General features: G+C 41.8%; 1 protein-coding gene across 1 annotated transcript in view; it reads right to left on the bottom strand.

The window, feature by feature from the left end:
• Window positions 1-14,420, bottom strand: part of LOC127575107 (adhesion G protein-coupled receptor B3-like) — a 609,306-nt gene that overhangs the window by 274,563 nt on the left and 320,323 nt on the right. The window contains 5 exon segments of the mRNA XM_052024767.1: window positions 743-811; window positions 2,884-3,078; window positions 8,834-8,940; window positions 9,235-9,336; window positions 12,895-13,059. Of these exon segments, the coding sequence (XP_051880727.1) occupies window positions 743-811; window positions 2,884-3,078; window positions 8,834-8,940; window positions 9,235-9,336; window positions 12,895-13,059 (638 nt within the window).

Here is a 14,420-nt window from a genome sequence, read left to right as displayed (position 1 = left end):
CTAATCCTCACTCTGGGCTCAACTGACTCCATTCCAATGCTGTGCCCTGAGTGGTAACTGTCAACAATACCATCTTTGTGCATGGGAAATGGAAGAGGTGTGTCAACAAGAAACCCATAGATGTCCATGCAACCAACAGCAGGCTTCTTTAACTTGGACAGTCAAAGCAGCATCTAAGTTCAAACATCCAAGGCTCTATTTTCTCTGTGAAATAGTTCCACAGGTAAGTGTAAAGCTGACATTTGGTATCAATGATCCCCTTGCTTTAGTCTGATAAATCTAAGTGCATTCCAAACAAACCAATGCTCAGATTGCCCCTCAGCAAGTCTTTTATGCATCCAAAGGTAAATTCATTTGTCTCAGTGGTGTAGCTCAGATTCTAGTGAGGTCTCAGTGGGACCATTGTTGTCAGCAGATACATGAAAACTAGCATGCAAGTTTGAACTCTATCCCAATGCCCTTTGCTCTTAATGATATTTGACGTGCTCTGTTGGTGTAAAGACAATTTAAATGCATGTAGTAGGAAGTCAAATCCATGCAGAAATATCTGTATGGCTTTTGTCTGACTCCACCCCATCTTCAGCAACAGGGTTTGGCCAAAACATTGGAGTTCCCTCTATGGACCCTCAGTCATACATCTTCAGAATCTTGCTTTATGTCTATCATGTCCATTTTGAGACTCTCAGATCTATGTTTGCAGAACATTTAAATGTTAAAGTTACCATATAAATATCAGTTCTACCTGTTGTGCATCTTCCCACTTCTCTCTGTTTTCCTCTTCAAGAAGGTTACTGATGATTTGAAAGAAATTCTGTGGAAAAATATGATTCACAGAATAACTGTTGAAATAAATTAGAACTTGGAAAATTAATATGCAAGATCAAATCTCAAATATGTGATTAGTTTAGATATTAGGCATAGCCTTTATCAAAAGTCAAAGTCTAGGTGAACTCATAGTTTATATTTCACCTTCTAACGTCTCACTGCATCAAACTTTATAAGCCTGACATTTCAGAGCCATGGCTGTCAAGACAAATCATTCAGTAAATCCAAATTTATAAGCTGCATTATAAACTACATACTTTTGCAAGAGGTAATATTATTGAAATATGCAGAAATATTTTATTTTAGGCTTTGACAGGAAATTGGCCAAATGCACCAAAGATTCAGAGCCTGGAAATTCACAGAATCATTGGGATTGAAAACTTAATTCCATTCCCATCACACTCCATCCCTCTCCCAGTTCTGAAAATGGGATCACGAATACACTTGTGGTGGTGATGGTGCACAGCGCTAGGGGGCACAACAGCAGTCCTCATCTCACTCAGAAGAGCCACGTCCTTGCTCTTGGTAGTCTGGAGGAATGGGTTAAGAAACCACCTCAGATATACTCAATTTCCAGTGCCAATTATTGGGGTGCAAACCTGCTGAATCAAAGCTTGGGTCCTAATTACGGTTTCTTGCCCCGTCTAAGGATCAACTTGCATTTCCCACCCTTCATGGCAATTGTATATATTTGGACCCTAAGAATCTACCATTTCACCTTACCGCAAGTGACTTACTTTGGAACAACTTGTCATGAATAATGAGCTGTTGAAAGAGTGGACATGGCTTGGGTGTCTGTGGTGTTTTGCATAACTGTAGATAAGTTGGTTTTGAAGTTGGATTTATGACTGACACTGCTCCCAAGACAAGTTTGTTCATCAGGTTGAGAGGGGTACACCTGCAGCAACTGGGACAAGGAGGAATTTAGATACCTTCCACCTATCTGAGGAGCTACTGCCACATTACTGGCAGATGTAAAACCTACTCCAGTAAGTTCACTGGGAATGGCTGGCTGATGGGAACTATGTTTTGTTAGGTGCAATCCTGTGGGAAAAGTGTTGGGAGGAAAGTCAGATCAGGTTTATGGTTCAGACCCCTGTATTGTTAGCTTCCTTCATCTTTCACTTCCTCTCCTTATCACTTACGCTGATTGGTGAGGTTTTCTGTACCCCATTATGGGGGAGACTTTCATCTTCCCTTGCAAAAGGCAGATTGGATTGCCAAGTCACAGAAGGTTACAAATCACTATTGGCTTCATAGAATTGCTGAATCTTAGAAATGCATGGGACAAGGAGGCCATTCCCTCTACTGTGTCCACTCAGGTAGCTGGTCAGATGACCTTCTTCCTTAACTACCCTGCCTTTCTCCACACACACACATCACTGATCATCCAACATAACTATCCTCACAGCATCTGCCTCATAACACCAATCGCTAACTAATTAGATATTTTTTCCCCATCAGGTAAACTTCTCTTTTCCAAATTTCTTTATCTTACAAGGGAAACAGTTCAAAAAAAAGAAAAACAGAAGTATTCAAACCCCTGAACTTTCACCCTCATTCCAAGCAACAGTGTTGTGGAAATTCATTTTAAATCCCTAGAGATTCCAGATCAACCCTGGAGGGTAAGAAACACCATGGACAGACCATCTTGTAGTGTCATAGAGTCAGACAGCACAGAAGCATCCCTTTTGGCTTACCAAGTCCACACAAAGCACCCGTTTACTCTTGTTACTTTTTACTCTCCCCTCACTCCCACCAGCTCCCCCTAGATTCTACCACTCACCTATACTGTAATTTACAGTGGCCAGTTCACCAGAGCACCCAGAGGAAATCCACATGGTCACAGGGAGAACTTGCAAACTCCACATAGACTGCATCGGAAGTTAGGATTGGAACTAGTGATGCAGCAGCTTTACCAGAGGCACCCTGTGCTGCCCCAGGTAGACTCTGCTCCAACCAATTACTTTCTGCTGGTAAAGACAAAATTCACCTCCGGAATTTGCAAAAGCAAAGTTTCTAACAACACTTGTATGCCATATAGACAGAGGTATTTACCTGTACATCGTCAGATGAAGGTACATAACTTGCTCTTTTAAATGTGTCAGTGACATTTCGAAGAATTTCAACACAGGCCAGTAGATCCCCACCATAGAAGTTCCTTCTTTGGGTTAAATCCAAGAGGGTTTTGGTTACTTGAGACATCCCTTCACCTGCCAGTGTCCTCTGTCCCTTTGCAAGATGTTCCTTAACCTAAAGGAAGTACATGTGCACAATGAGTTAAGATAAAAGTAGTCTGGAACCGTTCTTGCCCCTTTCTTCCTCTCCCAAAGTTATTGAGTGCTTGTTGGAATGTAATTCTACAAGGGGCTTGTTACACTCCAGCACTTGTAATTAACCATCTTTTGTTTTGAATTGTTTAGTTATTTAACACCTTTGGCCATCACTTGAACCCACCCTCATCTCATGCTCGTTCCAACATGGGGCAACTGCTAACAACTGGGAACTGAAAGCTTCTCCAATTAGGTCCATTCCAACACAAGGGTACTAACTGCAGTCACGTTGGAATGAAGGAAGTTTAGGAGCAAGAGTTGGCCATTCAAGCCCTTGAGTGGGTGCTGATATTCAATGAGATCGTGGTTAATCTCTTTCATAACCACATGCTTTTCCTTTACCTCTTACCCCTTGTACACCTCATCTAATAAAAGCCTCTCTGCTTCAGTCTGGACAGCCCTGGTTCTCCAAGCATCAGCAGACTTTCTGGGTAGAAATAAATCCCAATCTGCAATCTCTTTTGTGTGAACAAGTGCTTCCTGACTTCACTCTGAAACAGTCTGGCTCTCAGGTTATGCCCCTTCTTTATGACTGCCCTACATTTTAAACATCTCAAACAGATTCTCCCTCACTCTTCTAAACTGAAAGGATTACTACTCAAGTTTATGTGACCTGACTAGCCAACGTGACTCCTTCAACTCTCGTGCCTGGCTGATACTTATGAGCAGAGACTGAATCTGGGCTCCAGGTAGCTGAGTAATTCAAAGAATAAACACACTCAGCCATTCAAAGAGCCTTTAATAGTTTCATCTACCAGATTAAGTGAATGCAAATACATAAAAGGAAATGTTCATGCAGTGGCAATATTTTAGTGTTTCTGAAATTCCCATTCTGCAATTTATGGCTCAGAGTGGTGGTTCTCAGTTTAAAAACAGCATTAGTACAAGTTGACTGGAAGTTTACAATGCAGCAATTAGGACCTCAAGCGATCATATTTAAAGATACACATCGGTTTAAAATCTAATTGAATAGCGCAGAACAAGCTTGAAGGCTGGAATGACCTACTTTTGTTCCTATGGTCCTATACTTAATTAAATTGCACTGTGCTCCTACAGTTCTGGCCCCTTGTACTTTCCTGATTTTAATCATTTCAACATTGATGATTTGTCTTCAGCTTCCTGGGCCTAAGGTCCAGAATTGTCTGACTAAATTATCCTTGTTCTCTCTTCCTTTAAGGTGTGTTTTGTCGGTTGCAAGGTGGGGGAATACAGGTTAGCAGCCAGCTAAATCCTGCTTGGTGGCCTCAGAGAAGCACTCTAGCCTTCCAAATTTTCTGAATCAAGTCATGAAGCCCTGGTACGCAGAAGAAAAGCTTGCATTTATGTAGCACCTTGTCTGGAACCTGGCTTCAGTCCCAAAACGAATGTTCAGGACAGAGCTGAGAAGAAGCTTCTTCGCCCAAAATCTTTTTAATTCTCCACAAAAAAAGAGCTGTAGAGGCTGAGTTACTGAGTATAGTCAAGACAGAGATCAATAGATTTTAGATATTAAGGGAATCAAGGGATATGGGATTAATGCTGGAAAGCCGTGCTTGTGGTAAAAGAGCAGATATGATGTTTTGAATTGTGGAGCATCACGAGGGTTTGAATGACCCACTCTTGTTCCTATTTTTTATCATCAATTTTGCTTTCACAATGTCCAAAAGCACTTTACAGGCAGTGGAGCGTTTCTGAAATACGGTCATTGTTAAAATGCCAGATACAGGGTAGCTATTTTGTCCCACAAACAGCAATGTAATACTGAGCAGTAAAACCTGTTATAGTTCTGTTGAGTGAGGGAAAAAGATTGGTGAGGGCATCAGGCATAACTTTCCCAGATTTTTTCAAAATACCTATCACTGTGAGAATAGGCAGGACCTCTGTTTAACATCCCAACTGAATGACAGAGCCACTGACAGCACAGCACTCACTCAGCACTGAAGTAATATGTCAGCCTAGATTGTGCTCACGTCTCTGGAGTGGGGAGACACAAGAAACTGCAGATTCTGGAATCTGGAGCAAAAAACAAACCGCTGGAAGAACTCAGCGGGTCAAGCAGCATCTATGGACGCAAAGGGATGCTGTAAATTTTGGGTCGAGACCCTGTATCAGAACTCTCTACAGCTGGACCTGAATGACTCAGAAGAAAAATTGCTATCAAGTGGGCTATTGATTCAATATTTTGTCTCTGCCATGTGGTAAACCAATTCTTTTGTCAAAGGAACCACCATAAAGTGTAGACCTATTTTCCCTTGAGTGTAGAAAAATTAAGATGATCTCTTTGAGTTGATGTTTCCCCTAGGTGGGGTGTCAAGAACTAGGGGTCACAATTTTAAAATAAGGGTTTGGCCATTCACATCCGAACTGAGAACGCAGTTCTTCACCCAGAGGTTAGTGAATCTTTGGAATTCTGTACCCACAAGGGCTGTGGAGGCTCAGTTACTGAGTAAACTCAAAACAGACATCAACAGATTTTAAATGTTATGGAATCAAAGATAAGGGGTTAATGCGGGAATATACAGTATTACTGAGGTAGATCTGCTATGATTGTATTGAATGGCAGAGCAGGTTCGAGGGGCCGAGTGGCTGACTCCTGCTTGTAGTTCTTATGTTCTCATTGTATTCCTCAGTGAACAAGCACATTAAACAGCAACAATAACTCACATGAAATAACCTCATTTGCTCAGAACATCTGCTGAGTGGAGTGATGCCTGAGTTTGCTGGCCTGCTGCCTCTTCAGCCTGCTCTCGCTTGGACCACTTCCCAGGTGCGCATTTCCACAGGTACATCAGCTTCCAGCTGACTGGCTAAGGCCTGTACATCGCAGGGCCTCTTTGGTTGTAAAGGGCAAGTTTTGCCCACAGACCTGCTTTGACACTGGTTAAGCCATGCCCCCAGGTTAAAACTGTCAGAGAGATTGATCACCCCTGAAAAGGTAATGACCTGAAATTCTGAGGGTTGCAGACACAGAAACACTAGCGTCTTTAATCCAGCATGTCTGCATGAATTTCTGTGCTCCCATCCTCATCTTCCCTGACCTGGGAATTAGCCCAGTCTACAAGAACTGGTAGACTGATTGGCTGCTGTGTGGGGAAAGTGGCAAAACATAATGGAATCAAAGGGGTCATGTGCAAGGGGATAAGCTACCGAGGTCCAGGGAAATAAGAGAGGGAATTGGACTGATGGGATTGCTCTGCTGGGAGTCGGCATGGCTTCTGCATCATAGTGAATAAGTAAGAAATGGCACTTGATCTAGATGGTCTCTCAGATAATGGAAACCTGTGAATAAGAAAAGCTCCAACAGTCCCCTGCCATTCATTTAATTTGCAGCAATCTCTTGCTCCATCAACCTGTGTTGGTTACAGAATGCCTCATACCCTGCCTGACTTTGTATGAAGAAGTTCTTCCGTTCATTCCATCCTGATGAATGGCCATCAATCTGAAACATCAACTCCGCTCCTCCATCCACAGATGCTGGTTGATGTGCTGAGTATCTCCAGCATCTTCTGATTTTATTTAAGATTTCCAGGTCCTCAATTCTTTTTGCCTTTCAACTTCTCCCTAATGTTGCCTTGTGAGGGCCACTGTTAATTTTTAAGGTTATTTCTCTTTGTTCTGAGAGCAGCCTGTCAATAGAAATAGATTCTATCTGTCCAATCACTTTAAGCTCTTCGATTATTCTAAACACCTCATTCAGATCAGCTGTTAATCTTTTATACTTATGGGTTTACAAACTTAGTCTATGTAACCTCTGCTTATAATTTAACCCCTACAACCACACTGTCTTCTTGGTACAGGTCCTCCCCAGGTTACGATCGCCCAACTAATGGACACCCTGCACATATGAACAAGTGTTTGGGAGACCAGGGGATTTGTGGGCTGCTGGAGAAAGAGAAATCTAGAGACGGAGAAAGAGAAATACATGGAAAGAGGAATACTGGGGCTGTAAGCATCTTCTGCCAGGTGGAAATGGGGCATTTCTGTGTGCCCCACATTGCCCCCCTCCCGAATCAAAATAATCGGGGGCTGAGTCAAGCCGAGCAGAGCTGGGGGGCTGAGCAGATTCACTCACTCGCTCACTCACTGAGTCAGTGAGGCTGGCTGGCGGCTGCTCTTTCCGCGCCTGCTCGCTCCCCCATCACAGTTGTTTCTGTGATCCTCTCCCAGACATTGTTTTTGTACATTTCCAACTTATGAACCGTTTGGGTTACAAACAGTTCTCAGGAACGGAACCCTGTTGTAACCTGGGGACTGCCGCCTGTAATTTAAAATGTGCATACACTTGGTTTCACCCTGCTTTCTGTAAAGGTTCCATTACATTCCTCCAATTTCTCTTTCATTGACACAACTGTTCTTTTGATATCTGGTACATCTTCCAAATTCCTGAATCAAGCATTCCTTCCCCAACATGGATGGCAGAGCCACTGATCATACCTGTTCAATTTCTCACCCCTGCTAATCCCTTCACAGCCTTCTAGAATCACAGTGACCTCACCTTCCACCCCACCAGCCTCCATATCCCATGGATCATCCTGTTTATTTTTGGCACCTTTAACATGGTGCCACCACCAAATGGATCGTCCATTCCCCATTCCTTCTGGCATTCCAAAAAGTCTGTTTCTGCTGCAACATCAGGTTTGCTCTTCCATCCCCACCAACACACCCTTCCCTTCCTGTGACAGCTTCTCTTAAGGCCCGGGAGATACAACCTCTTAGCACTTCCTTATCTTTCTTCCAGGGCCTCAAACACTCTCCAAGTGAAGCAGTTATTTATTTGAACTTTTAAAAAATCAGCCTGGTGTATTTATTGTTAATGATGCACCTTCTCTGCATTGGGGAGACCAAAAGCAAATTAGTTAGCTGCTTTATAGGAACATCTTCATTCACTCTACAATCCTGATCATCCAGTTGCTTGTCACTTTAATTCTGCTCACTCCCAGTCTGAGTACTCTGTTCTTGCCCTGCAACAAAGCTTAAGGAACAGCACTTCATCTATCAAGTTGTCATCTATGCATAATACTGAGGCATAATTTCAGATAATAATTCTGGTTTTCCCATTAACTTCTCTTTTAAGCATCTTTTAATTCTTTATTTGTCCCATAATTACTATCTTTCACCATCATACTTTCTGTCATTTATGCTGCAATCTACCACATCGTAGACCTTCTGATTTGTTTTCTCCTTGTCTTCCCCTTCCTCTGCATCTTAAAACAGACTGCCAAGAAGTTCATCCCTGATTGGCATAGTTAGGTATGTTATAGAGTGGTAGTGGTCCACATTGAAGTCAAGGAAACTGAATTTCAGAGGACGAGTCCATTTTTTTAGTCGTATTGAAACTTTAGCTCTTTTCTCTCACCACAGATGCTTCTTGGCTTGCTCAGTATTTTTCAGCATTACCTTTATTTTGTTTTTCTAAGTGAATTTAGTATCTTAATCATTTAGCAGATTTGTATTGTCTTCGTTCAGAGATTTAACAACACAGAATGGATACTGTCTTTATCAAATATTCTCTTTTGAAACCTGCCAAGCTATATGCCAAATCTACTGTGTTATGTGCTCTTTCAGAGATTAATAAGCTACCACATTTTGCGAAGATTTTCCACACACATTTAGCATCAGTTAAAGGTACAGAAGGATTGCTCCATTTCCTGTTACTTTCAATGAACGAGAAATACTGCTGCTGACTTTGCACCTACTGTATGCTGTAAGTGTCTGTACTCGTTGGAGATGCATCTTGCAAAGCTGGGTGTTTCCCAGTAGGCAATTCCAGTACGATCAAGGGAGCAGCGTCTACTAGTGGTGCCTGTAAGTCACAAAATAAATAAATGGCAGCATTGAGTAATGCACAGGAGGTAAAGGATGTCAATAAAATGTTAAAGGCAGGCAGTGAGTCAAATCTATTATTATTGATTTATTTTGGATAAATCATGTGATCAATGGAATCCTTTCCTCAAAGGGACTGACTAACATTAATCTGATGAAAGAATACTTCCCCTCACTTTCTAAAAGTGAATGAATGAATTGACATAGAAGAATCCTGAATGTCTGAGAGAATTTCTCATGCAACTAAACAGGATGTCGTGTGCTTTCACTTTACCTGTTGCATTTGGCGGGCACCTATTGAAAGCAAAGTCTCCAGCTGCTGTTCTCCTCCATACCATTGCCATCAGATAGTCTTCAGGACATATCTCATAAGGTGCTGAAATTAAGGATAAATCGTCACCCACGGTCAGCGTCAAACCATTACAATTCAGAGCATCATACAGGATTGAAAGAGGCCCTCATATCTTTGTTGAAAGATCAATACAACTACGCCCTGATATTTTTTCCCTGACAATTCTTCCCTTTAAACTATTTATTTAATTCCCTTTCGAACACTGTCAATACTCCTCCAGCTCTCTCAGCCACCACCCAATAGATCATATCGTGGTGGCATGGAACTGCAGGGAGAGCCAAAGCTCGCCAGTCTTAAATCATGACTGTTCTAGGACTTCCCTGGTGGACCACTTCCAGAGACAGCTCTGAGAAAGCTACCCTCCTGTACCTTTGGCACACTGGCCAAGGAGTACCTTCTTGCACCCTTTGAGTGGGTTCAACAGAAACTCCCCCAATAATAAATATCCAGGATATGGAAGGCATGACAGTAGAAAGAGGTGGTCAGTGACAAACCTTTAACATGTGTTTTCCAAAGCCCTGCATTGGCTTTTTTGGAACACAGGATGCTCAGGAGCAGCAGGCGATGCATTCAGATCCCTCAGAAAAGGAACAAGGGCCATGGTTCATTCACTGGCGTGGATTAATCATTCACTCCTACAGTGGCGTACTTTCCCTTTGGGGGACGAAATGGCAGCCCTGCAGGAGATCTTGTTTTGTCTCACTTGGACTGGCTAAAATATTGGTTGGTGAGTGTGGGAGAGGCAAGTAGTTTATTCTGACAATTTAGAAAATGGGTGGTTGAAGAGGAAACTCCATCTCAACCTTCCTTTTTACAGCCCCAGGAATTAAATTTACTTCCTGCCATTGTTTACTTATTAAAGAAATTGATTAAAATAATATTACTTGATACCCTCAGAGCAGCCAAGCCAATTATTTATAATTAATCTACCTATATGAGATCTTGTAAAATGTAAACACTCGAATCATTAAAATATTTAATTCTGCAGCACAGGAGGCCATTTGCCCTATCAAGTCTGTGTGACTTCTCTGAAAGAGTTATCCTATTAGTCCTATTCCCTTGCTTCTTTCCATAGTCTAAGTAGGTATCTGATTCTCTTTTAAAAATTACAACCAGATCTGCTTCCACCACCCTTCAGGGCTGTGTATAAGGCATAATTAAAACAAAGCATAATGTGTAATACAAGTCAAATAAAATGTTGATTAACTTTGTTTAATAACTGAACTGCTCTTTGATCCCATTGTCTTATTCACTGCAGCTGTAGTGTGTCAAAAAGCCACATCACCAGCAACCAAAAGGTTAAAGCAGAGAACAGACATCCTATAATTACCAGCTTCAAAGATTTTATTGAGTACATGAATACAGTTAAATCAATAGAGGAAAAAACAGGGTCAGTCATTGTTCAATGTCAATTGGAAATGATTGGGCAAGGCAGTAATTGTGGACAGATGGCCTCTTGCTACTCAACACCTCATCTCTCTGACACACAGCACAGCACTAACACAGCATAAATTTCACCAACCCACTGCACCGATCATTTCTACAGTGGCATACAACACAGTTGAATGCTTGCCGATTAAAAGAAAAATCACCCGTTTCAAAAGCTTTCATATACAGGAAAGAGAAAATGGACAGAACATGAACCACGGCACAGAGGCAGACAATTCCATCCTTGAGCCTGTTCCACTATTCCATGAGAACAATACTGATACATCATTACATAAATGTAAACACAAATGGCTGATCTGTATTTTCTCCATTTGGTTACATGCTTCTAAATATCCTGATCTAGTAGGAATCCATACATTTCAGTTTTGATGTTCGCTAAACTCCCTCCTACTGTCACATGTTCATTCCCACTTAAACCTCAACAACTTTGGGGAAAAATGTTCCAAATTTCCACAAACATCTGTGAGACAAATTTCTTCTTGTCTTTACCCCAAATGGGCTTCCTCCCAATTTGTTACATCCCCTAGGTTTCAACACTGCCAGTCAGGGTGTACCTACCCTAATAAATCCATGCATCACCTTAAATTCCTCAGTTAGATTAAAACATAGTTTTTGGCACTGAAGAAAGCAAATGCAAGAGAACAAGAACATGACTGAAGGTACTTGTCCTCCTGATGGCCCTAATATCGTTCTGGTGAACCTTCATTGCACTCTAGTCCATCTTTCCTGAGATGTTCATTGCCATGCATAGTGCCCTAAATAATTAATAATATATTGCTTTCATCAACTTGGTAAACACTGAAACATCTTGTAACATCTGTCAGCATACATTGCAAAATCCCCAGTGTATGTTATCTGCCCCTATTTGCTGTTTTTTGTTTCATTTGTTCTCACGGATTAGAGACTATTGGGAGACCAGCACTTACAGCTTCCTCCAAGCAGAGTGGAGCCCTGCAACAATGTGGTTGACTCTGAACCACTCCCCTGAATGGTTTGAGGGTGGTTCAGAGTCAACCACATTTTTGCAGGGCTCCAGTCACATGTGGGCCATGTTGGCTAAGGATGACAGGTCCTCATTCCTATCGAATATAGAAGTAATCTGTTAGATTCCCTGTCCATTAACCACTCATTCCTTTCTGAATATTTAGTATGTACTCTCAAACTGCCATGGTGGGATTTGAACTCACACTCTCTGGATTATTAGTCCAGGTTTCCAGTTTACCAGACTAGTAACATCATGTTCATAGACATCTGTCCCAAACATGAAATCCTCCTGTAAATGCAGCGAATATTTCCTTCATGATTCTGAATTTAAGCAACTTTCAACAACACATACTTTGAACGGCATTGGAAAGGAATGACTGACGGACAGTTTATTAGATCCCCAGAATCATGAAGACATGAAGGAGGAAGAGTTTCCATATGAGGGGCAGACCAAGAGTCACCAGTAATCTTGATAGGGAATTTTGGAGGAAACACTTCACACAGAAAGCGGTTGGATAAAAGAAGTCACTACCGAAAGAAGGGAGTTGTTGAGGCAAACAGTATTGAATAATTTAAGGGGACTTCGATAAGCATGAGGGAGAAAGAAGAAAGAACCATATTAATCAGTCTTGATGGTGCAGGGTGGGAGCAGGATCATGGAACATGAAGGGTGGCAAAGACCCGTTAGTTCTAAGTCGTTTGCTTTTGTGCTGTGGACTCAATGCCTTCAATGGTATTGAGTATAAGGGAGGACAGGATCACAGAGGACCTGGTTAAATCTAAAGGGATTCTTCCCACAAATGGTCATGAGTAGATGACTGGATAATGTGTGTTTTAGTGATGTTTCTCAAGGGATAAATACGGGATAAGGCACCAGGCCTGTCTTCTCCTCTATTCTTTGAATACCCTGATGGGATTTTTTTTACATCCACCTGTCAGGGCAGAAGAGCCTTGGTTTGACGGTCATTGTCACCCCAATACTCTCTCAACCCTGGAGTCTGCCCAGCTTTCATGTTCAATTGCTGGAATAGGTCTTTAACCAAAATGTTTTGAAAACAGAGGCAAGAATACAACTGCTGAGACACAGTCAACTTGAAATTCACCACAGCTGTGCTTGATTATCCTTTGTGTCGGAACCTGTAGACTTACCCGGACACCTCTGCTCACTGCACTTCTGAATCTCTTCGCCCAGTCCTTCACAAGGCTGTCCCGTGACAACCAATCCCTGGCACACTCGGATCCTTCTCTGCCAGCCACCATCACATGACTTTGAACATCCACTCCAGTGACCCCAGGGATTCCATTTCCCATTCTCTTTAAAGTGAAACAAAAGAGAAAAAGGAAGCTGAATTAAAACCTAAAGTTAATAATTTCCATCTAATGCAGGCTTCTAAAGAACTTGTACTGTGATTGTTCCACGTCAGGCCAGGTCAGTCAGGCTGCCTCAAGAAGACAGCATCTATCATCAAAGATCCCCACCATCTGAGCCATGCCATCTTCTCCCAGACAACATCAGGCAGGAGGTACAGAAGCCTGAAGTCTCACACCATCAGGTTCAAGAACAGCTACTGCCCTTCAACCATTCAGTTTCTTGAACCAATCCGCACAAACCCTAATCACAACCTCAGTATAGCAAAAACTATGACCATTTTGACACTTTGCACTACAATGGACCTTATTTTGTTCTAATTGTGTTCTTTCTTGTAAAAATTGTGTATAATTTATGTTTAATTTATGTTTTCTTCTGAATGCTGCTTATCTAATGCTATGTGCCTGTGAATCTGCTGCAAGTAAGTTTTTTCATTGCATCTGTGTATACATGTACTTGTGCATTTGATAATAGATTCTACTTCGACTTTGATCTGTATCTCTGTCGAGTAAACATCAACTGTTGAAATAGACTAGAAAACCTATGAAGGCAAGGAAGCTGCAATGCAATGGGGGCTAATGGTGTTCAGATGATGAGCAACACACATCATGTAATTTTTGTACTGTGTAATTATAAGAATAAAATCTATGTGATTTTATTTGTTCATTGCAGTCTGTGCCTCTGTTCCTTTTCCTTTGCAAGTGAAGAGACAATTCAGCTGTTTAAGCAAGCATCCGTCAACACAGATATGAAGTCATTGGAGGGCCAAGACACTCTCTTCCAGTTGGTTTTATCACTGCAGTAATTGAGTTGCTGTACCTCTGAATTTTTATAAGATAATCTTTTTTAATCACATGTACATCGAAACACACAGTAAAATGCATCTTTTTGCGCAGAGTGTTCTGGGGACAGCCCACAAGTGTTGCCACGCTTCCAGTGCCAACATATCATGCCCACAGCTTCCTAACCTGTATGTCTTTGGAATGTGAGAGGAAACTGGAGCACCCGGAGGAAACCCATGCAGATACGGGGAGAATGTACAAACTCTTTACAGACAGCGGTGGGAATAGAACCCAGGTCGCTGGCGCTGTAATAGTGTTATGCTAAACCACTACACTACTGTGCTGGATTTCTATGTTTGAAGTCTTGCTTCTACTGCCCTTAAAAGTGAATATACTTCAAATGGCAATGTGGCCATATTTCAACAAATCCTTGCTATTGACAGTAGTTCATTGGGTGCATGGGTTTCAGACTATCCTGAAAGTATTTCATTCATAAGAAGAGACGAGCATTGAAATGTCAAAGG

The sequence above is a fragment of the Pristis pectinata genome, chromosome 10 (genome assembly GCF_009764475.1).
Source record: "Pristis pectinata isolate sPriPec2 chromosome 10, sPriPec2.1.pri, whole genome shotgun sequence".
Taxonomy (NCBI): domain Eukaryota; kingdom Metazoa; phylum Chordata; class Chondrichthyes; order Rhinopristiformes; family Pristidae; genus Pristis; species Pristis pectinata.
Note: the sequence above shows the minus strand (reverse complement) of the source record. Positions and strands in the feature narration are given on the sequence as shown.